This window comes from Notolepis coatsorum, assembly GCF_963971535.1.
Source record: "Notolepis coatsorum genome assembly, chromosome: 2".
In the NCBI taxonomy this organism is placed as follows: Eukaryota; Metazoa; Chordata; class Actinopteri; order Aulopiformes; family Paralepididae; genus Notolepis; species Notolepis coatsorum.
The window spans coordinates 87,936,662-87,962,414 of NC_140166.1; the positions used below are offsets into that span (position 1 = coordinate 87,936,662).

Sequence of the window (25,753 nt, forward strand, 5' to 3'; positions counted from 1 at the left end):
ACAGTGATACCTACGTCGTTTTGAATATTTGAATAACTGTTAATGTGAATCCTCTCTATAATGTAATTCATTCATTCAATCTTTATTTAATCTCAAAGGATCGTTGAGAGCAAGCACTCATTTACAATGACAAACAATGATTGCAGACTGTGGTGAAGTGGCTTGCTATTAACACTTTAATCGCTGTTGACGCTGAAACACGTCTTTCCCCGCCATGCTCATTCTGCCGAAGACGCTGGACAGCGTCTTTGATATCAATATTTCAAAAATCTGTGATCGAAATCATATTTCTCCCCCGGAGACATGAGATGTACTGGTGAGCCCCTCTCAACTCTACAACGGTTCAAGAGCGCCATCTGGTGGCCGATCGGCGGATCGCCCAGGGCATAAACAGGAAGTGGAAGCTGGTGCTCATTTCAATTCGGTCCGATCACTCGCTAATAGTCCCAGGACTCGAGCTGATCACAACGGATAGTGATCCGTTACCAATAACTCGATAAACAACATGATTTGGACGTATATACTATTATACAACCTGGAAATGGATCGGATATTTCGACATCCCATAATAGAGAAAATTCTGTTCCACGCTCATCTCCCAACGGCGAGAGGAAGCTAAGGTGAGTTTCAGCGTTATTTTTTAATGTCTTCTATACTAACTGCTCTAATGATCATATCACCCACACTAGATGAATGATATAACGTTGCCCACGGAATTATAAACGACCCCCCCCCCCCCCATCCGGTCATCATCAGATCATACGTAGTAACTTCTAGAAGTACGTCCATTTGAAATTTTTTATCTCGCACAGATTCCTACCGAACTGTATTTGATCATCAATATAATGCATTTAGGGCTATAAATCAAGTTCTGGAGAAAGCTGCAGAAAACGATAAAAACATACTTTAGACCGTATTTTAGTATGAATATGTGAATGAAAAAGTATAACGTTGCTACACCCTGAACAATAGATATAGGACGTTGAATGGGCCATAGTAATGTCAATTTAGCAATAAAATTTTAAATATTATAGCCCTGCAAAGAAGGGGAACTTCTCCATGTTAAATAGGGCTGGCGAGGGATGGTAAATTATGAATTTAACCCCGGCGATCAAAGTGTTAAAAATGATTTACTAATGAATTGAGTTTTAAAGTGCATTGCAAAACATTTCATGTTTCTGGGGCACAGAAGCTAAAAGCAGATTTTCCTAATTCAGTGCAAACTCTGGGAAGTGTTTTAAGTGTAAAAACCAATCACCAGAGTGAGTATAATAAGGTCCAGAGCCCCAATCCAGTAATGGAGTGATGTAGGGTGGGAGATCATCAATAATAGCCTCATACAGATGCCAATGCAAGACACGTCTCTCTGCCAGAGAGGACCACCCGACCTTATCATACTTAGCTGGATAATTGGAGAGGGAACATCAAAGAAAGACTTGGATTCAAACATGTATAGAAAGTGCATTGTCTGGAATCTCTGTGGACCTTTCTTAGATTATTCAAGTTTCAAGTTTCAAGTTTCTTTAATAGTTGTCATACAGAAGTACAGAATACTTTTGTACAAAATGCTTCTTACTGTTGCGCTCCAGAGACTGTGCAAGACAAGATAAGTATGAAATAAAAACATAGTAAAATTAGAAGTAAAAAAAGAGGTCACAGTGTTCAGTTTAGACATATGTACAATGTTCGATGCAGAATAGACGTAGTTACCATACAATATACAATACTGTGCAGTGTACTAGTATACAATACTATATAGTGCAAGGCAGAAATGGAGAAATGGGACGAGGTGCAATTTAGGTACAATTCACAGTAGGTGTACGAGTTGTAGTGCAAATCCTTTATCAATAAATATAAAGTGTAAGTGTGTTTGTGTGATCTAAAGTGTGGAGAGTGGGTGCTGCAGTGTGTTGTTTGTTTGAGTGAGTGTGTGCGTGTGGGTGTGTGTGCTGTGTGCATTTGATGGTTGTTGCATAGTGATTATTGTTCGTTTAGCGATTATTGTTCGTTTAGCAGCCTGATGGCCTGGGGATAGAAGCTTCTTCTGAGTCTTTCTGTGCTCGCCTTAAGACTCCGGTATCGCTTGCCTGACCGCAGCAGTTCAAAGAGGCAGTTGTTCGGGTGGCTCGAGTCCTTAATAATTCTCTTAGCCTTCCCCTTGCACCGCTTGTTGTAAATGTTCTGGAGGGTGGGAAGCCCCCCTCCAATTGTGCGTTCGGCTGAACGTGTCACTCTTTGTAGTCTGCTACGGTCTTGTGCAGTGCTATTCCCAAACCAGGAGGTGATGTTGCCGGTCAGGATGCTCTCTATTGTACATGAGTAGAAGTTCCTAAGGATCTTCTGACTGACTTGGAACTTCCTTAGGCGCCTGAGGAAGTAGAGGCGTTGTCGTGCCTTCTTCACAACACTGTCAATGTGTGTGGTCCATGTCAAGTCCTCGGATATGTGGGCTCCGAGGTACTTGAAACTGTTCACTCTCTCAACCGGTGCCCCGTCGATGCTGAGGGGGCTGTAGTCCTTGACCCCCGACCTCCTGAAGTCCACAATCATCTCTTTTGTTTTGCTGACGTTCAGGGAGAGGCAGTTCTCCTGACACCACTGTGACAGGTTCTCTACCTCTTCCAGGTAGGCCCTTTAGTCGTTGGCAGAGATCAGGCCCACCACTACTGTGTCATCAGCAAATTTGATGATGGTGTTGTTGTTCCGCTGTGCTACGCAGTCATGTGTGTACAGGGAGTAGAGGAGGGGGCTCAGAACACAGCCCTGGGGGGCCCCTATGTTGAGCGTGATGGATGAGGAGGTGCAGTTGCCGGCTCTTACCACCTGGGGTCTGCCCGTCAGGAAGTCCAAGACCCACTGGCACAGGTCATAGTTCAAGCCCAGGTCCCTGAGCTTGGCTATGAGTTTGGAGGGGACTATGGTATTGAATGCTGAGCTGTAGTCGATGAACAGCATTCTCACATAGTTCCCCTGCCTCTTGTCCAGGTGTGATGCTGCTGTGTGCAGCACCTGGGCTATGGCGTCCTCCGTGGACCTGTTGGGGCGATATGCAAATTGCAGAGGGTCCAGGTTGATGGGGAGGGAGGAACAGATGTAGCCCTTCACTAGCTTCTCAAAGCACTTCATGGCTATGGAGGTGAGGGCTACAGGGCGGTAGTCGTTGAGGCAAGCGGGCGTAGATTTTTTGGGTACAGGGATGATGGTGGACTTCTTCAGACAGGTGGGGATGACAGCCTGTTCCAAGGACAGGTTGAAGATGTCAGTGAATACCGGGGCCAGTTGGTCGGCACAGACTTTTAGGACGCGGCCGGGGATGCCGTCCGGTCCTGCTGCCTTCCTGATATTCACTTTTTTAAAGATCCGTCTCACCTCATGCTCTGTTACCCTGAACACTGAGTCTCCATCAGCAGACCCCCCCCCCCCCCATTGCCGTGGTTTGTAGGCTGGTGTTGTTATTCACAGCCTCAAACCTCGCATAGAAGGAATTGAGATCATTTGCTAAGGAGATGTCACTGTTCAGTTTGAGGGGGGTGCCTTTGTAGTCTTGTCATTGTTCTGAGGCCCTGCCACATGCCTCTAGAGTCAGCCTGTTCAAACTGAAGTTCAATTTTATCCCTGTAACGCCGTTTTGCCTCTATTACTGCTCTCCTGACGTTGTATCTTGCCATCTTGTGTTCTTCCATGTTGCCTGTCACCAGCCCGGTGTTGTATGCTGATGTGCGCACTTTCAAAGCCTCACGGACGGATTTGTCTACCCAGGGCTTTTGATTTGGGTAGATTTTAATTTTGGTGGAGGGGATTGTTTCTTCTACCCGAGTACAGACAGTCAATCACCGTTTCGGTGTATTCGTTAATATTGGCTGTGTTATCACGGAATACACTCCAGTCTGTACATTCCAGTACAGCTTGGAGTGACTCCTCTGACGTCACGGTCCAACGCTTAACCTCTCGCGAGACCACCGGCGTTCGCTTGAGACTTTGTTTGTACTTTGGCAAAAGAAATATTGCGCCGTGATCGCTTTTACCGAATGGACTAAGAGCCTGTGACTTGTACCCATTCTTAAATTGCGAGTATACATGGTCTAATATGTTCTCGCCTCTGGTGGGACAGGTCACATGCTGATAGAAATTCGGCAGCACCTTTTTAAGACGCGCGCTGTTGAAATCACCCAAAACCAAAATGGCAGCGTCAACATTAGCTGCCTGGAGTTTGTTTACCTCGTCGTGAAGTTTTGAAAGTGCGACCCCAGTGTTCGCGTGTGGTGGAATGTACACTCCGATGAGGATGATGGACGTTAACTCTCTTGGGAGGAAGAAGGGTCGACATTTTATCGTGATAAACTCCAGGTCTGGGGAGCAGTGGTTAGACGGTTCCTTTGTGTTGCCTAAATCGCACCACGATCACTTCACTTGACACAAAGTCTTGTCTTGTATTTCACAAAAACTCCTACACAGAGCCTCATGGTTATGACACAGCAAAGACCACCTCAAGTCGTGAGTCACTTGCTCCTACAAAAACGATCATGACATAAAGCCTAAATGTGCCGATGAGTTCCCATTATAGTATTAAACGTCTTCTCGTAACATTTAGCATCATTTATGTCAAAGAACAAGAATCTCTTTGTGTGGGGCGGCTGGGTGGCGTAGTGGAGATTGCGCTCGTCACCAATGCAAGAGACTCCGGTCTCGACTCCCTGAGTCAGTGTTGCCTCCGGCTTGGGCCAGTCGTCATACTATCTCAATTGGTAGCGGGTGGAAAGTCGATGGGTGGGGATTGGACGTTGTGGACAGCGACTCCTACAGGTCGGTTGGGTGACGCCTGTACAGCAGAGACCGGAAGTATCAGGGGCAGCGTGAGCCTCCCACACGTTACTCCTCGCCACTGAGGGCCCTTTCTCACTAACCATTCGGGGTCGAATCAGCGCCGGATCGCACCAGAAAAGGGTGCGTCATTCATTCATTCATTCTACTGAGAACGCTCCCCCCCCGTCCCCCGGGACGCTGACTCGCTCCAAACCTGGACCGCTGAAATAGGTGGTCTCGGGTGCGCGCTAGTGGGAGCAGGGGGCGTGGTGTACAAGCTTCTACCAAAACACGGGAGAGGCTTCTGTCAACTTGCTGACACAACGTCGTTACTGTAATGCTTTTATGCTTGCTTGAATTTTGGGCAGATAAAAACACAGCAACAACTGGACAATACCCACAAAAACTATATTTATGATCAATTTGCGAGTTCAGACCTCAACCAAACAAGCATGTGGAGCCTCACAGCTCAGTGGATGAAAACATGAAGCCACGTTACAAAGCACAACACTTCCCTGGCTCGCATTAGGCCTGGCAATTTTTTTTGCCATTGCTATGTCTATACATTGGTTTCTTGTTCGAATGCATTTATTTCTATTAGACCAGTGGTGCCCAACCAGTCGGCCGTGATCGACCGGTAGATCAATGACATGCGAGCGATGGGCTAATGTTAGCTACTGAACAGGCTAAGCTAACTAGCGTTAGCTAGCGTTAGCTTAGCGTTAACCTTGGAAAACGCTCAAAGCGGAATCCACGACACCAGTTCCATCAACTGACATGCAATATAATTGCCGCGAGCGATGGGCTAATGTTAGCTGCTGAACAGACTACCGTAAGCTAACTATCGTTAGCGTAAGCTAACTAGCATTAGCTTAGCGTTAACCTTGGAAAACGCTCAAAGCGGAATCCACGACACCAGTTCCATCAACTGACATGCAATATAATTGCCGCGAGCGATGGGCTAATGTTAGCTGCTAACTAGTAGATAGGTCTAGTAGACTAGATAAGACTAGTAATAGGCTAAGCTAACTAGCATTAGCGTAAGCTAACTAGCGTTAGCTTAGCGTTAACCCTGGAAAGCGCTCAAGCGGACTGCACGACACCAGTTCCATTTGTGAGAAAAGGGGGGTGGGTTATATTGACAAGGCTTGACAACAGAGGTTCAAATATAACTTCATATTTATTGGTTATTTTGTTTCTTTTATATCAGCATCCAGTCTCCACCGCCGTGTTAGCACTCTTCCTGTGTTTACATTTTCGAGCGTGACATCATCGCCTACGGCAAGCTTACACGCTCAAAACGCTAACCGTAAACAAAACCCAGAGCACACCAAGACTGAGTGTGTACGCAAACTAGAGGGGGGAGAGGGAGGGGGAAGTTCGCACCCAAGGACGGAACGGACCCGAATGGTGAGTGAGAAAGCACCCTGAGAGTCCGCGCTGTCTGGTGAAAAGATGAGACAGGCTGCCTCCTCGTGTACCGGAGGGGACACGTGATGCAAGGCTTCTATCCTCACTACAGCCGACCAGTGGGAGGCATAGTCTAGCAACGTTCAAGACAGGGGAGGGGAGAATTGGCTATATGAAATCGGGATGGGAGAAATAGAAAAAAAATGAGAAAAAGCGGATAAAAAAATTACAATAATCTTTGTGTGAAAAATAAATCCAATCACAGCTGGTTTGATTGATGGTTAGAAGGTCTGTCCTTGATTAAAGACATTTTTAGTCAACTAATAAGTCATAGGATTTGTCGACTTAACCGATTAGTTGTAAAACTGTCTGTAAAATGTCACCATGCAGGGGAGCTCCCGTAGCTCACCGCATATCTCGGCGCTATCTCTGCGTCGGGGAAAACCGTGCTCGTCACGGATCTGGGGGACACGAGTTCGATTCCCGGACCCGCCGTCATTTCTCAGAATGTCTTCCCCTGCTCTACATCCCATTTCAACCTGTTTCTGTCGGTCATGCTTGACCAGAAAAGCGATAAACGCTAAAAAAAAAAAAATTTCACCATGCTATAATGCATAATGATTTTTTAAATATAAAGGTGCTTATATAGATAAACATTTTATGTAGAGTAATAATTTTGAAAGAATAATACATCCACAGAGCGGAATAAAAGTATTGCTCCTAAATGGATCAGGCATGTATCGCCTCCCTACTTCCCATTCCCCCACGTGGAATGCACCCGATTGGATAAATGGCATGCTGGTGCTACTGCGACATCTAGTGGCTGAATGTTATCTACAGCACCTTTAACTTATCAGATATGTAGTTGTAATTTTAGCGGGAATAATTAATTCAGCATGGAGGGGGAAAAAAGGATAAAATACAACTAACAAAATATTGGTAGACTAAAAGCAAAAAAAAAGTGGGGCTCGGGAGGTAGAGCGGTCGTCTGGTAACCAGGAAGTTCCCGATTCGATTCCCACTCCTCCCGGGCAAGTTTATCGAAGTGTCCTTGAGCACGACACTTAATCCCTAACTGCTCCTTGCATGGTCGCCTCCGCCATCGGTATGTGAATGTGAGAGTGAATGGGTCAAATGTGAGGAACAAATTGTAAAGCGTTTTGGATAAAAGCGCTATATAAATGCAGTCCATTTACCAAGCAAACCAACCGTTTAATCGACTATGAGGGGGGGCTAATAGTTAAGACTTGTGACAAATAAGCAAATAAGAGATTCACCATGTTTGAGTTTGGAAAGCATGGACTTCTCTGCGTCGACAGAAGCACTCTTGCCAACAAGCAGGCGCTTGGCCAAGTCCTTTTTATAGAATGCCTCAAACACATCCTTTCCTGTGGAGGAGAGAAAAAGAGAGAGTCACAGACGGATGTCAGAATGTAACAACTTGCGTGGTGTTAAGTGACACTTGTGTAATTAAGATGTAAATATGCACAAGGGAGTGTAACTGACCGTGTATGAAGCGGAAGATGATCATGATTTTGTCTAGGATTCTCTCCAGCTCCTCCTCTGTGGCCTCTTTGTTCCCTGCTCGCAGTTTAGAGTCCACATACTTCGCTGGAGAGACAACAAACACCAGCTCAGAATCAACATACTTAGCTGGAGAGACAAACACCAGCTCAGAGTCCACATACGTCCACATACTTAGACAACAAACACCAGCTCAGAGTCCACATACTTAGCTGGAGAGACAACAAACACCAGCTCAGAATCAACATACTTAGCTGGAGAGACAAACACCAGCTCAGAGTCCACATACTTAGCTGGAGAGACAACAAACACCAGCTCAGAATCAACATACTTAGCTGGAGAGACAAACACCAGCTCAGAGTCCACATACGTCCACATACTTAGACAACAAACACCAGCTCAGAGTCCACATACTTAGCTGGAGAGACAACAAACACCAGCTCAGAGTCAACATACTTAGCTGGAGAGACAAACACCAGCTCAGAGTCAACATACTTAGCTGGAGAGACAAACACCAGCTCAGAGTCCACATACTTAGCTGGAGAGACAAACACCAGCTCAGAGTCAACATACTTAGCTGGAGAGACAAACACCAGCTCAGAGTCCACATACTTAGCTGGAGAGACAAACACCAGCTCAGAGTCCACATACTTAGCTGGAGAGACAAACACCAGCTCAGAGTCCACATACTTAGCTGGAGAGACAAACACCAGCTCAGAGAAGGGCTGCCGCGATATCGCCATCACGTCACGCCCACTGCAGAGTCAAGCTGATTACCGCATCACCGGCTGTTTTTAATTTTTTATAATAATAATTATTATTATAGTTGTGTATAGCCTATTTTCTTCACGCCATGTGTTCGAAAGTTTCCACTCGCAGTTGCGCAGTTAACACTTTGGGTGCCATGGGTTAAATTCATTATCAACCGTAGGTTGCCGGCTCTATTTGTCTATGGAGAAAGTCCCCTTCTTTGCAGGACTATAACTTTTTTAATTCTATTGCTACATTGCCATTATTAGGGCCCATTCAAAGTCCTATATGTATTGTTCATTGTGTAGCAACGTTAAACTTTTTCATTCACATATTCATAGTAAAGTATGGTCTAATGTATAAGTATGTTTTCATCTCTTTCTGCAGCTTTCTCCAGAACGTGATCTATAGCCCCAAATGCATTATATTGATGATGCAATACAGTTTTATGGCAATCAGCGCGATATAAAAAATTCCAACTAGACGTACTTCTAGAAGTTACTACACGTCATCTGATGTTGACCGGATGGGCTAGGGGGCGTTTATAATTCCGTGGGCAGCGTTATACCAATCATCTAATGTGGGTCAAATGTTGATAATAGCAGTTAGTATCGAAGACGGTAATTTTACACGCTAAAACTCACCCCAGTCTCCACGCGCCGTTGGGCGATCATCGTAGAGTAGACATTTTATCATTATGGGATGTCGATTTACCCGGTCCATCTCCAGCTTGTATAATGGTATATACGTCCAAATCATGTTGTTTATCGAGTTATTGGCAATCGATGGCTATGTAGTGTGTCGAGATCGAGTCCCGGAACCTATAGCGAGTGCCCGGAAGTAATACGGCCGACCAGCACAACCTCCATAGCACTTCCTGTTAAGCGATTGCGCCGATCGGCCACCAGATGGCGCTCCTGAACCGCCAGAGAGCTCAGTGGGTCGTCCTGGTGGATCTCAGGCCAGCGGAGGGGAAATATGAATCCGATCGCAGATTTTTGAAATATTGATATAAGGACGCTGTAAAGCGTCCTCCGGCAACTTGAGCATGGCCGGGAATGACGCTTTTAAGCGTTTTCCGGCAGTCAAAGTGTTAACATTCTGATTGAACCCCAGAACTTGTTTTGCTGCTACGGAAAGTTTTCGCTTTGAATCTGCTAAAAACATGGATCTTGTAGCGAAACCCAATCGAAGGGCATTCGGATGCCGTAAATGCTGCCGTTTTGATCCCGAAAGAAGACTGAGTGGTCACGGTTAGCGAGGACAGGTCAGTTCTGGTTCTGGAGCAGTAGATATGCCATATATTCTTTTTGTGTGTGTGTGTGTGTGTGTGTGTGTGTGTGTGTGTGTGTGTGTGTGTGTGTGTGTGTGTGTGTGTGTGTGTGTGTGTGTGTGTGTGTGTGTGTGTGTGTGTGTGTGTGTGTGTGTGTGTGTGTGTGTGTGTGTGTGTGTGTGTGTGTGTGTGTGTGTGTGTGTGTGTGTGTGTGTGTGTGTGTGTGTGTGTGGTGTGTGTGTGGTGTGTGTGTGTTGAGCGCAGTTTCTTTAGCTGGTGTTAATTCGCTGGCCACTGGGTTGAACAAACGATTCCATGACGTTATTATCTGTTATGCAGATAGATAGGACAGTCAATTCATTCCTAATTGGTTATTGAACCAAGCGTTTGGTTAATGTTAGCTACCGCGAGTCGGACTCGCGACCAGCAGTTTCAAGAACAGGCTGAACAGCCAGCAGTTTTCAACCAATATTCCTGCTCAGAGTCCACATACTTAGCTGGAGAGACAAACACCAGCTCAGAGTCCATATACTTAGCTGGAGAGACAACAAACACCAGCTCAGAGTCCACATACTCAGACAACAAACACCAGCTCAGAGTCCACATACTTGGACAACAAACACCAGCTCAGAGTCCGTATACTTAGCTGGAGAGACAACAAACACCAGCTCAGAGTCCACATACTTAGCTGGAGAGACAACAAACACCAGCTCAGAATCAACATACTTAGCTGGAGAGACAACAAACACCAGCTCAGAATCAACATACTTAGCTGGAGAGACAAACACCAGCTCAGAGTCCACATACTTAGCTGGAGAGACAACAAACACCAGCTCAGAGTCCACATACACCATGGAAGTTGTCACTATAAGGAAATTCTTAGTTGACTAATAATAGGATTCTGTTCATAGTCCATTTGACTGACAAATCTGTAAAAACTGCTCCACATTAGTTAGATAGATGTACGCTATGATGTGGTCTTCCTCGTCTGCCTCTCTACCTACCGATGAGCTCGGCAGGTTTGTTGGGCCTCTTGTTGATGAAGGTCTCGAAGGCCTCCTTCATGGCGTTAATGAAACTCTCGTTGCGTCCAAAGCAGCCGTGGGCCACATTGTCCATCTTGTCCTTGAAGTCCAGCAGGTCCTGTACCATGTCTTTGTCCTTCTCTGGCGTACCTACAATCTCTCCTCCGAAGGACTGAGACCAGTGAAAATATTAGTGTACTTAGGCCCTTGTTACACACAGTGTTTTTGTGCTCGTTTTTATACGTTTTTGAATACGTTTGCTGTCCCCATTACATAGAAATGCCGTTTTTGCCGGATACGTTGTGGCCCTACTGAAAACGCTAAATTGTGTTTTCCGTTTTGGAGTAGCGCCAAAACTCGCCGACAACATGTCGTGTAATCTGCACGGAGCCGTTGTTGCTCAACGCCCATGCGCAGTAGATACCATCTGCGTGCCCTTCCGGTGACAACAGAGCTGTCCCAAATAGCTGCAGCTACCATGTGTTGTCAAGTTATTGTTATAAGGACCCCAGTCCAAGCTACAACAGTCTGCATTCCCTTAACAATTGTTTGTATTGAGCCGTATTGTATTGTACCCATTATGCAATATGTTAAATAAAGTTTACATCCATTCATTCTGCTAGCATTACCGATTGGATGAGCACTGCCGCTGGCTAACGTGAGCTAGCGTTAGCTATCAGACCCTGTTAGCTCAAGCTCCTCTTTCAATCTTAACAAGCATTAAACAAAATGGCCCAGTCATCTATTCACCTTTGTTTAATACACACAGCGTTGTCTCTAATGTTATCTAGCTACTGATAGCTCCCGATATCATCAGTTTGGTGCTGGCTGGTTAACGTGAGCTAGCGTTAGCTTCTAGCCACAATGCTATACTGTTATACTGGCATATTCCAGTCACGTTAGCATGTAGCTAACAATGTAGCTAACAACATTGCCGATCCTTTTTGAGACTAAACTATCCGCTCTTGGTGGTCACTTGTGTTGATGTTAGTTTTGTTTCATCAACAAATGAGAGGCAGAACACAGTGAATGTATCCGTTTTGTTTATTGCACTTTTATTACACTTTTCTGAAAAATAAGTGCTGCATTGGGTAAATAGGCATTTAAAGATGGCGGCGCCCGCCTAGTTGACATTTTCTTTGCAGGAAGTGTATTGGCACATTCAAGTTCCGATTGGTTGAAAATTGCCTTCATGTTCGCCACCTACTGCTTTGGCAGTGTACTACATCACTGTACTCAGGTTGCAAAACGTATGTCTTACTCGACTACCGCTACGTTGCGACCTGGAAAAGCGAAACTCATCAGAAAACAAAACTAAGGTGTAACCGCAGCCTTAGTGTATCTGCTAGAGGTGTAACAATAGAGGTGGTGTAACAATACACACGTTTTCAGATTCCATACGAATTTAGATTTTGAGGCCGCGTTTTCTATTTGGTTTTCGATTATTTGTGCGTTAACATTTATTAATTCTACCGAGCTCTAATTGTAGATTACATCATTTACACAGTTTGGTTTGGCTCAGAATTTGTATTTATTCATTTCTATTTCAAAGTTGTAAACAATGAAAACAAGCCTTAACTGGTTCGGGGCCAACCACGTATACGTGTTTGGGAGCCGACCTTTGAAGGCCAACCACGTATATATACACACGTGTCAAACTCGTTTTTGCTTTTATTCCATTTTAATATCCCGGATGTTGTCACAGAGCTGTATTTTGGCTGGAAAAGGCATATTGGGACTCCGAAAGTGCAGTACCGGCCAGATCCTGGTATTGGCGCTGTCTCGAGAATGCAGTTTCCCCTGTTGCAGACCGGGTGTAACTTTTTTTTCCCGCTCCGGGTATACTATTCTGTTAGCCTGAAGCTATGGCTTCACCAGATCGCCTGGAATACTTTTTGCGACGCCGAATTCAGTATGCAGTAAAGGAATATAGCATCAGCCAATGGACATATGGATCTACCAGATGGCGATCAAATAACTGGGAAATTCTTTTTGGAATCCAACCGGCCACAGGTAAGAGCGATTTGACGTAAATTTCAGCCTGATAGGGCCTTGTTCTCATAGCCATCCACCCGGTCAGCGCATCTTGTTGCAATAACGAATGCAGTTATTGGTAATCAATAATCAGAAACGACTTCCCCCACCCCCCCTTTCATGCATTCATGGTGGAACATGATACCGATCATATGCATTTAGATTTTTAACTCTAGCTTGTGTAGGGCCGAAACGCCAATCGATTTAACGTTATTAGCTTAGCGCCCTATAACTAGCGCTGCAGGAATTATACCAGACCATTCCGATATAACGTTCATATTCACGACGCTCTAAAACGGGAATGTATTGATGAAAAAATTATTTCTTTATGGCATATTGAAGGAAAGGTTTATACTGTCAATTGACAATGACAATGGACACATAGCAATAATATCAAATATAGATTTAGCTCTACAAACAACCTCACGCACAGTGAAACGTTGTAATGAAAAGCTGGCCTCCTAGAGTGGGCCCCGTCTAATCCCAATGGCCCCGAATGTGTTAAACATGATGCAATCAGCAGTTACCTGTACCATACTAAAAATAAAGTCTTGAAATAAATAAAAAAATAAAACAGATAAAACAGACATGCTGACCTGTAATTCAGACACTCCTGACACCGGTATTGATAACGTAAGACGGTGGGTCTGACAACGTGAGACTAGTGTGTGTGTGTGTGTGTGTGTGTGTACCTTGATGTAGTCCCTCCAGAACTGCAGCAGGGTAGGGAGTCCTCCCTTCACTTTACTGAAGAGCTGGTAGAGCAGAGCCAGCTCAGTCACACGGTTCCCATCCAGTAAGATGCCCAGACCTGACATTAAACACACACACAACACAAGACAGTGAACACAACTCCATCATAAGAAAAAGGAGGAAAGGCATCAGTTTGTCATTCAAAATATTGGAGGGAAGGATGTGTCACAATGTGTCTGGTGCTTCCCAGAAGCCCTGGCCTACAATTAAAGTTGCCTACAATCAAATATTGTGATATGATTTGGTCATATAGTCTACTCTAGCCCTACATGAAATTATACGGCATCAACAAAGTCCTTGTGATTTCTAGTTTCATATGATCTCTCTAGCATCCATCTTAGATCTCTAGCATAGACTAATATAAACATGTACCTACATACAGACGCACACACACACACACACACAGAGAGTCAGAGACTAATGTAAACATGTACCTACATAGACACAGAGACCAATGTAAACATGTACCTACATACAGACACACACAGGGCCTTTCTCACTCACTACTCGGGGCCGAATCAGCGCCGGGTCGCGCCCAAAAGGGGTGTGTCTGTCTGAGTGGGAACGCTCACCCCCGTCCCCCGCTGATTCGTCCCCGGGGGCGGTGAACCTGGGACGCTTGAAATAGGTGGTTTCGAGTGCGCGCCGGTGGGAGCGGGGGGCGTGGTGTACAAGCTTGTACCAAAACACAGGAGGCTTCTGTATCAACGTGCTGACACACACAGCGTCGTTACTGTCATGCTTCATGCTTGCTTGAATTTTGGGCAGATAACACACAGCAACAACTGGACAATGTTCAAATGCATTTATTTCTATTAGACCAGTGGTGCCCATCCAGTCGGCCGTGGTCGACCAGTAGATCAATGACATGCAATATAATTGCCACGAGCGATGGGATAATGTTAGCTGCTGAACAGGCTAAGCTAACTAGTGTTAGCCGTTAGCGTTTGCCACAATGCTATACTATTATACTGGCATATTCCATTCACGTTAGCATGTAAGCTAACAAAATCAGCACCTATGAGACTAAACTCCGCTTTTGGTGTTCAATTGTGTTGATGTTAGTTTTGTTTCATCAACAAATGAGAGGCAGAACACACAGTGAATGTATCCGTTTTGTTTATTGCACGTTCTTTGCTGAAAAATAAGTGCTACAGTGGCTAGACTAGTATAGGGTGACCAAACGTCCTCTTTTGACCGGACATGTCCTCTTTTCACGCCCTGTCCGGGCCGTCCGGGGGGGGGTTTATAAATTCATGATAATGTCCGGCTTTCACGGACCGTTTGCATGTACTTAAATTGACTGGCGCATGGCACAGAATACTACGGTACTCTGTTGCGTGTGTGACGTAATCCCTGAGAAGCTTTGTGGGCGGCTCTACTACACTCGCAGCAGTCTCGCACAAACAGAGGAAGAGAGGACAGAGTGGAGCGCAGGCGCGCAGCTCACATTCACAATGCCAAAGAATGTACTTTTAACAGATGAACTGAAGAAGAAATTCCAAATGTACCGACCCGTCGGAACAAATGGGAGGCGAAGTTCAGTAGTGCGTGCACTAAATCCGAAGCCAATGTGTTATAGCGCCCCACTCGACTCGATTGATGTCGCACATGAAGCGCTCAAATCATATCCAGTACTGTGGTGTTTCTACAGACAGGAGTAACCACGGAGCAGTGAAAATATTCCCAATCATAATACAGTACTTTGACTGGAAGAGGGATGGCATGCAAACAAAATTAATCTAGGTTAAATACACCAAATGAGACGGCAGAAACCATTGCACAATATCTCATTGAAACATGGCAAAAAGTCTGAAAAGGATATTTGTTAACTGGATTTTCTATTTTCTATTATTTTATATATTTTGTTATTTATTTTTGTCCAGTAAGACTTGAAAAGAGAGCTATTATTTTGTTACAGGTTGATTTTTAAGTAATTATTGTGCCATTGAGATTTGTCAGATAATTCTAGGCATAATCAAGCATGCTGATTGTTAACTTTGGTTTGTCTTTGGTTATAGAGAGATATTGTTGTGTTATATAGTCAAATAATTAGGGCTGTCAGTTTATCGCGTTAATTAGATTAATTAATTACACAGCAAAGTATTGCGTTATGAAAATTAACTCAAAATTAATTACACATTTTTTTTTTTTTTTTTTTTTATTTCATTCATTCCATAAGAACGTAGAATACACATTACAGACTTTTTTTATATGGTCCATTTGCATGTTCTTGGTATCTGATTCTAGGGACATCTATGGATCGCAGGGAATGTATTCCCAGTGTCAGAAATACTGTGTCTGTTACTAGGCTTGAGTAAATTGTAATGAACCAAATGAGAATATCAATACAAATTTTTTTTTATCTTTGACTGTGAATAACACTATGCTCAAATTGACCAGACCTGAAAAATCTAAGCAAATTAATAGATGGAAGATTAAACAGAAGCTGCAGAAGGGGCATGTCCTCTTTTTTGGAAATCAAAATATGGTCACCCTAGACTAGTACTAGGCTAAGCTAACTAGCGTTAGCCATTAGCTTAGCGTTAGCCCTGGGAAACGCTCAAAAGCGAACTCTACAACACCATCCATTCGTGAGAAAAGGGGGTGGGTTATATTGACAAGGCTTGACAACAGAGGTTCAAATATAACTTCATTTTATTGGTTATTTGTTTTATTTTATATCAGCATCCATCTCCACCGTGTGTTAAATTCTTCCCGTTTACATTTTCGAGCGTGACATCATCGCCTACGGCAAGCTTACAAGCTCAAAACACAAACCGTAAACAAAACCCAGAGCGCACCAAGACTGAGTGTGTACACAAACTAGAGGGGGGAGAGGGGGGGGGGGAGTTCGCATCAGATCTCGGAACGGACCAGAACGGAATGGAACCGAATGGGTGAGTGAGAAAGGCCCCTAATGTAAACATGTACCTACAGTATCACACACACACAGAAACTAGTGTAAACATGTACAGTATCTGTACAAACACAGACTAATGTAAACATGTACCTACATACACACTAATGTAAACATGTACCTACAGTATATACACACAGACTAATGTAAACATGTACCTACATACACACACACTAATGTAAACATGTCCCTACAGTATATACACCGACTAATGTAAACATGTACCTACAGTATACACACACAGAGACTAATGTAAACATGTACCTACATACACACACACACACTAATGTAAACTAATGTACCTAGAGTATATACACACAATGTAAACATGTACCTACAGTATATACACACACAGAGACTAATGTAAATATGTACCTACACAGAATAACGTACGGTTATGTTTTTTTTTTTTTTACCTTTTTGTAGAACTGCAGTCATATGTTCTCCCAGAAGCTGTTTTTCAACACAAGAGATTAGTGGTTTCCTGTGAAATGATGAAATGGAAAAGGAAGAGGCTGTCAAGGTAAATATATGTTTTAAAAATAAAACCTGCTGAAGATGCTTCAATCTCAAGTCTGTCCTTCAAATTCTTGTCTTCTCGCTCAGACATGAACAGGATTTGAAGTTGAAGCGACCCTCAGCCCGGGCTTCTATGAGTTACTATGAAGGTGCTACTTTCTGCTATAGAAAACATTGGACCAGGTTAAAATACCATGCCATTGATAAGTCTGTTTAAAAAAAATTATTTAGTTTTTTTACTCTAATAGTCGACACATACATTTAAACATCAAGTTCCTCAGCAGAGCATGGAAGGAACATTTTTGTCACAAACATATAGCTTGCACTAGTCCATCTTGGGACCTTAAGGAGGATCCTAAATGCATCATTATATATGCTACCTGCAGTTTTTTCCTTTTTGCTGTGCTATAATTACACCAGAGGTGGGCAGTATAAAGCGGAGTACAATAGGCTCTGAACAGGCTTATTTTCACATTATCTGTACACATTAGGGCTGCAAGATTCTTGCAAAAATGTGAATCACGATTTTTCTCTCTAAGAATTGAGATCACGATTCTCTCACACGATTCTTATTTTTTCAATAAAATCATTTATTGCACTCTTAACTCATTGGGCGCCAGACCCGAGTAAAGTCGGGTTATCTCGCCAGCGGTTGAGCGCCATACCAGAATATAGTTGGGTTATGGTAGCCTTTTCTTTTATTAATTCTTTTTTTAATTCATTACAGGTTCACGCCTTCACGGACCTCGGTGTTACCATAGGAAATTATTCTGAGATCCAGAGTGCAATACCGGCCGCATCCTGCTAGGTGGCAGTATCGCCCACCCTTTGAAACCCTATTTCACACAGTGTGTCACATCTAATTTCGTCCAGGCGGAGAATTTAGACCAAGCCAAGTAAATCGCTTCATCCGACCACTTCGAAACACGTTCAGGCATATCTTGTGCCACTTCATGTCAGGGACCAGATCGACATCAATACTGGAAATCGCGATCAGACAATTGGAATATTCTTTTTGGGATACCTCCTAGTTAAGGTAAGGACTATATGACATCAATTCTACTTTGATCCAACAATGATTTCACATCGATAGCACCCACTTGGCCCACTTTACACACTTTATATTTATTGGTACTGGTATATCTGTATATTTTACCTCATTGCACCTCACCACTACAAGGTGGCACCACAAGCTAAGCTAAGTTGTACCTCATCACATTGTACTGTATTTAGGGGTGGGGGAAAAAATCGATACGTAGTAGTATCGCGATACTTTGCGTGGCGATACTGTATCGATACAGGGACACCAAGTATCGATATGTAGTTATTCATACAAATTTTTTGTATTTTTTTTTTGTATAAGGAAGTTGCATTGTTCATTTCAATACCTGTAATAGTACAGTAGTCCACACACACACACATGTGCATTCAGTTAAGTTGGAATATGACTGTAATACAAACAGTTCAGTTTGTCAGGTACATGCAACACAGATTACAGTGTTTACATCTGTCTGCTTGAGAAAATACCATGTTCTGCAATAAAAATGATTGAAGTGAGATGAACAGACTGAACTTTATTTGATTAGATAAAACATGTTGACAAAGTTTTCCTTTGCAGTTGAAAAAAGGTAAATCGCAATATATCGCAATATTAATATCGCAATACACAGCACATCGCAATATATTTAGTATCGCAATACTATCGTATCGTGACTCAAGTATCGCGATAGTAGCGTATCGTGAGGCATCTGGTGATTCCCACCCCTAACTGTATTGTACTGTAAGGGAACTCAGCTACCCTTCTCTGTATATTGCACATAGTGCACTGTGCACTATATATTGTATGTATATTGAACATTTGTTTTGTTTACACTTGTTTACGTACATGACTTTCTATTCTATACTTATATTATACTTTTTATACTTATCCTTTTATATAGCACACTCTCATGAGCAAAACGGAAAGAAGCATTCTCTCATATGAAAGTATCCTGTATTTCTATGACAACTAATAAAGAAACTTGAAACCACGGTAGAACACGCGAACGTATACATGAAAAGATTCATTCTTTTTCACATGACTTGACCGAGGGATAGTTAATGTCAAATGAGCCATAGTATTGTCTCCATAGCTATAATATAGATATAACCCTGCAAACACCGCGACGCACAGTGAAAATCCCTATCTCTTACAGCGGTGGCGCAATAAGTACAAGGATGGCTAAAACGGCTGGCGCTGAAAGTGTTAAACAGACAACATAACATATCAAAGTGCTTGACTTAAACATAACATATATGAAAGTGCTTGACTTACACTTAAAAGTCTCAAATAACTCAAGTCAGAATCGTCATTTAAAAAAGTTAAGTAAAAACAAAATTAAAAAGAAAATCATCGTAATATAGAAATGAGATTGCATAAGTCTATGAATCGAGATCAGGATTATTTTCCGATTAATCGTGCAGCCCTAGTACACATAACATTTTCGTGGCAGCATATTGGCCTGTGCATACAGTTTGCAGCACTGGCGCTACACATCAACATCATCACACATGTCATGAGTGATATTGTGACCAAAATATCACACACTCTTCACCACATCTAGAGCGTAGTCAAACAACGAGGGGAACTTTTGCTTCTGGTCCTCCTTAATTTTCACAATCATAACTACACTCGTTAGGGTTGAATTTGATATCATGTTGTATAGCATACAGAGCAGACTTTAAGCAATTGCTGTAAACCAGCACTATAGGGGGACAGTATGACTAAATCATCAGCATCAGCGGACCAAAATATTTTGCCCCCCCCCCCCCCAACAAAATAGTCATGAAATGAGCCATGTTTAAATTTATTGAAATAACACCAATATCGTGACCTTTCAAATTGGCCCTATATTTTGTTTTCAGAGCTGTCATGGATGAAAAGCCAGCTTCACACAGATACTGTATGTGGTGCTGAATGGTATCAACACCTTAACTGCTGCATCATGAGATACTTGGTGGGCCATGAGATGAGATACTTGGTACTCAGCACCACACTCTGAAACTAGCTCTCTAGGTGGTATCAGATGAGATTTCAAAGAGTTCTTCCAAGAGTTTGGATGGAGATGTGTCAGGAAGCTTTGTCTCAATGTTGTCTGTAAAGGTTTTTTTTTATCCAGAGTAACTTGGTGATCCTTTTCTTGTTTTATTAAATAATGATTTTCAGATTTTGAGAAATGGTATTTTCATGGAGAACAGTGCAGCTGCAACAGATAGCACTTTAGTGATAATTTTCTGGAATCCAAAAAAAAATATATATATTTTTTTTTAAATAAATCTCAAGGCCCCCCGTCATGCCTCTGCGCCCCCCCTGGGGGGCGCGCCCCCCACTTGAGAAACACTGCTTTAAAGGAACACGCCTACATTTTGGGAAATTACCTTATCGTCTTCTCCAGAGAGAGAGACAAGAAGATAGATACCAGTTTCCTCTCTGTGCGTTCAGTAGAAAGCTAGGCATTGTCCAACTAACACCTCTCCCGAAGGCTAACCGGACCTGTCCGCCTCCATTCATTGTGCTAAGCTAGGCTAACATGCAGCCAGATAGCTTTCTACTGAACGCACAGAGAGGAAACTGGTGTCTATGTTCTTGTCTCTCTCTGGAGAAGAGACGGCAAGCTAATTTCCTAAAATGTTGGCGTGTTCCTTTAAGTTTTGTGGAGAGATCATATACATTGAACAGGAAGGGAGACAAAATCCCACCCTGTCTTACTCCACCATTACCAACATTAAAATGAGCCGACATAATATCGAGTGAAATCTGGTGTTTAATGTTGAGTGACATTTGGTGTTTAATATTGCTGAAGTGGAAGCATCTCTCCACCTACACACAGCAGTTGGATTAAGGAGGAGTGTTGTTGTGGGTGTCTACGTTAGTGGACACGGTAGTGGTAACATTTGAAGTATAAGAGCTTTTGAAACGGGGGGGGGAGGAGACAAACGGAATGTCTACAATCTATAGTCAAGCACTAGATCTCCGTTTGTGAGGCGATGGAAGGTCCGCGTGAGCAGAGATGGGCAGAACTGTGACAAAATGAGAAATGACCATAAGAATTGACGTGACAATAATGTACCGACAGTGAATGGCAGCCTTCTTATTGCCGTTTTCAAGCTCTGGCAACAGAATGGACCAAAGTGGCCCAGTTCCAAGTCAGAATCAGAAAGGTCTTTATTGCCTAATCGTTTTCACATACAAGGAATTTGATTTGGTTGTTTTTGGAACAGCATTGTCAGACAGACAATTAGGGTACAATAGAAAATACAAATGTGGAATAAAATAAAAATGATTATAAACTAAATTAACACAGAAGCACAATAGAATATAATTAGAAGTTGGAACATTTTAATAAAAGTAAACGCTGGCTTCCTCTGAGGCCTCGTGTCCCTCAACAACTTCAAACTAGGGTAGGTTGAAGGCCTATGTTCCCATGACTTAAGCTCAGTATTGCTAGCCTATTGTGAAAGCCTAGAATTTTCTCCATTGTTTGTATCAATATAAAAAGAAAATGTGTTGGGTGTTCTAAATACACCACCCCTACCCCACATGGCCTATAGGCTGTGTTGGGCGTTCTAAATACACCACCCCTACTGTCCTTCTACAGGTTGTGTTGGGTATTCTAAATACACCACCCCTACTCCACATGTCTTCTACAGGCGGTGTTGGGTGTTCTAAATACACCAGGTTATGTTACGGGTGCTCAGTTAGATTCTTCTGAAGTTCACATTATCACTCTAATCTGTGGAAAGAAAATGAAACAAAGACCCCCCATCGCTCTTCTATAAGGCCCGGCCCTGAGCACAAAGGGCGCTCTGGCTTTCACACCGGCAGGGCTCCGGTTCAAGCTCTGGCTCACAGCAGCCTCTGAACCTTGGTGCTTTCTGGTGAACCAGGCCGTGTTTACACCTATTTAAGCAGAACCAACATTCCACCATCCTGCGTCATCAACAGGGGGAGTTACTCAGGCGGAGGTAAACACAACCATATGAACACCACAGTGGCAAAATGTGCCGTATATAAAACAGCTTCAAAGGTTCGGCATTGCACCATGCTGATCCACTCAACAGGTAGCGATCCCAAAATTAGATTAGATTAAAATGTATTGTCATTATACAGCACAAGTACAATACACCATCCAACCAGAGTGGATAAATAAATGCTCCAGAAATAAATAAATGCATAAATGAATTAAAGACAAAATTTAAGTTGTGTAACCGGAGAGATTTGAACCTGGGACCATAGGCAGCCGCACTAATGAGTTGAGTTAAATGGTCCTATGTTGACTGCGACCGACTAATCCATAGTTTACACTCGTCAAGAGCCAATTGTCGTCCAGTATTGGCATTAATAAATGAGATGTCATGCTAATATGTCATGTTCTACAGTAGGACTTACTATGATACCCAATAATACAGCGGCACGGTGGTGTAGTGGTTAACACTGTCGCCTCACAGCAAGAAGGACCAGGTTTCCATGATGCCAGGTACTGAGGTGGGGTATCTCCCAGGCCTTTCTGTGTGGAGTTTGCATGTTCTCCCCGTGCTCGCAAGGGTTTCCCCCCGATAAGATAAACCCAATGGAAAAACATGCACAACAGATCGCTAACGCTGTGGCGTCCTTGACGAAGACGGACAGGAGCACTTGGATTGGTCCCCGGGGCGCGGCTCACGTTGACGCCCTATCTGCTCCCGGCTGCCCATGGGGGGGGGGGGAAGGACAACGGGATGGGAAAAGTGCAGAGAGACATTTCATCAGCGACTCAGTGCATGTGTGTGTGTGTTCCTGTGGGTCGCCCATCTCGCGGTGTGTGTTAATCTGCATGACAAATAAAGACTTCTAGTCTAACAATTACAATAAAACAAGTAATTAGAATAATAGAAGCCTACTTTGCTGGAACGAATCTTTTCGAACGTATACAGGCTCACTAATATATTTATTTCTGAAGCATTTATCCACTCTGGTTGGATGGTGTATTGTACTTGTACTGTAAAATAACAATACATTGGAATCTAATCTCATTGAGATCAGTCGCAAATCACTTTCTGTTGTATGGATCGATTGAGTGCAATGCCGAACCTCTGCTTTTCGCAGTTTTCGCTTGTCCTGACAGCCTAGAATATGACACGGCCACTGATGATGTCACGGTTTGCAAAGGAAAAACCAAAAAAAATTCGGTTCCAGCTGAGCAGCGATTTTTCACGTTCCGAACCAATTAATCCTGGTGTGAACGCGCCGGCCAGTTGGAGATTAGGTCGGGCCTAAAGGGCCTAAAAGAGGCTGGCTGACATGGAGTCTTACTGGGTGCTCTGGTCGAGGTAGCTGATCACACGGTCATTCTCCTCCTCCAGCCGACGAGCCACGTGATGCAGATACTCAGGCACCTGAACACAAGAACATTTCCTCATTTCCAATGTCGTTTGAGACATACCGATTATTCAACAAGTTAATAATAAACATTGATATAATCTAATCAAATAATCAGTTTACATGGTAAACGTAAGACATAATACAAATATTAAGACAGTGCAGGATAATGGGGGGGGGGGGGGGGGGAGACTAAAAATAATAACAAACTGTTGCAGAAGATCAGTCACATTTCAAAATCTACCAGAGGATATAGGTGCATTCATCTAAATCTACCAGGGGATATAGATGCATTCATCTACATCTACAGAGGATATAGGTACATTCATCTAAATCTACCAGAGGATATAGGTGCATTAATATAAAGCCTGAGCTGAAGATCATTCCAAGCATCAGGGACATTGTAACGAAAGGCTGACTTTCCAAGTCCGGTCTGCATGCAGGGAACCTCTAGTGTAAGGCAGTCTTTTGAGCGGGTCCAATCCAGTAATGATGTAAGATAAGGAAGTAACTTTCCAGTAATGGCCTCAAAGATAAATAGATACCAATGTTTATTTTGCCTATTTGCCAGAGAGGACCAACCCACTTTCTCGTATAAGTTGCAGTGGTGCATAATCATAAATATGTCAGTGATAAATCTAAGAGCAGAATGATAGACAGAATCCAAAGGTTTAAGAGTGGAAGTAGCAGCATCTCTATAAACCACTTGTCCATAATCCAGGATAATACACACCTGAACACAGACAAGAGCATGTACATGAATACACAAGAATATCAGAAACAACCTACTGCATCCGTATGGATTAGGGCCACTAGCTCTTCATCTATTCTATAATTTTTCATGCTGAATGCGTTGTTTCCTGGAGAATAAGCCCATCTCTGACATTGCAATGATAATAATAAAGAAAAAGCCATCAATTTAGGGCTGTCCTCGACTGAGGACATTTTTATTTTTTTTAAGATTTATTTGAGCATTTATTGCTTTTCATGGTCAGACATGACCGACAGATGAGGAGAGGATGAACGGGAGAAGAGTCGGGGAAGACATGCGACAAATGGGAGTCACCGGGAGTGGGAAGCGAACTCGGGACGGCCGCTTCGCGACGCAGCGCGATACATGGTGTGGTACTAGAGTGCCCCGACTGAGGAAATTCTTAAGGTCGACTAATATTCATAGGATTTGTCGACGAATCAATTAGTTGATTTCATTGACAAATCTTAGTCTTGGTCGACTAAGACCAAACTGACCCATCCATCCACTAATTAACTATGAGGGGACAGCTCTACATCAACAGGGTTTAGGTTTAAAAAGGTCCTGCATAAAAATAATATTGGTACTTATAATAAATGGTACTTATATAGTCGCTTTACACCCAAATTAACCATGAAACATTATGTGGGCAACACCCTAATAACTTGTGTTTTATTAAATTTTTTGATCCACTTTTTCTCCCCATTTTCTATTTTTCTCCCATCCCAATTTTGCGTATCAAATTCTTCCCTCCCCTGTCTTGAACGTTGCTAGACTATGCCTCCCACAGGTCGGTTGTAGTGAGGACAGAAGCCTTGCATCACGTGTCCCCTCCGGTACACGAGGAGGCAGCCTGTCGCATCTTTTCGCCGCAGCAGCTCGAGCTCTCAGTGGCGAGGAGTAACGCGTGGGAGGCTCACGCTGCCCCCGTCACTTCCTGCTTCCGTCGCACCAGCGTCACCAAACCGACCTGTAGGAGTCGCTGTCCACAACGTCAAATCCCCACCGACCGGCTTCCCCACCCTCTAACACTGCCAATTGTGTTAGTATGAACGACCGGCCAGCCGGTAGCAACGCCGAGAGCTGGGCTCGAACCCAGCGTCTCCTGCGTTAGAGGCGAGCGCCTTGCCCACTGCGCCAATCAGACGCCCATATCTTGTGTTTTATTATAAATAATTTCTCATACGTTTATCATAGGTGGTCCTTTAACATATGAAGAATGGAATGATTAGAAAGCTTGTGAGTTTGCCTTGCAAACTAACTATAGTCATCTAGCTGATTGAATAACTACAAAGTTAGACTGCATCTTCTGTATCGCAAGCGCAGTGTCTCAGTGTGTTGCCAGGCTACTGGTACTGCTAGTCAGAACTCTTTGTCCCCCAGTACAGCTGCGATTGACAAGATGCCACTGACAGGTGTCACTTACATCTCTCTCCTGCATCAGCCGCTGTCCCTCTGCTGCATACAGACGGTTGGTTTCTACCAGAAATCTCTCCTCAAACGACTCCTTATAAACCTGTGGAACACAGGGCAGAAGACGAGAAAAGGAGTCAAAACGACGCTCTGCGTTCCACAAATCTGAAGCTTTTTCGAT

At 43.4% G+C, this 25,753-nt stretch overlaps 1 protein-coding gene across 1 annotated transcript in view; it reads right to left on the bottom strand.

Moving 5' to 3' along the window:
* The window catches only part of cul4a (cullin 4A), a 57,624-nt gene that overhangs the window by 17,221 nt on the left and 14,650 nt on the right, over positions 1-25,753 (bottom strand). The window contains exons 7-13 of the mRNA XM_084307668.1: positions 25,586-25,675; positions 23,343-23,425; positions 16,909-16,976; positions 13,512-13,630; positions 10,765-10,957; positions 7,720-7,824; positions 7,491-7,601 (exon numbers count right to left, since the gene is read on the bottom strand). Of these exons, the coding sequence (XP_084163794.1) occupies positions 7,491-7,601; positions 7,720-7,824; positions 10,765-10,957; positions 13,512-13,630; positions 16,909-16,976; positions 23,343-23,425; positions 25,586-25,675 (769 nt within the window). The remainder of the gene's footprint in view (positions 1-7,490; positions 7,602-7,719; positions 7,825-10,764; positions 10,958-13,511; positions 13,631-16,908; positions 16,977-23,342; positions 23,426-25,585; positions 25,676-25,753) is intronic.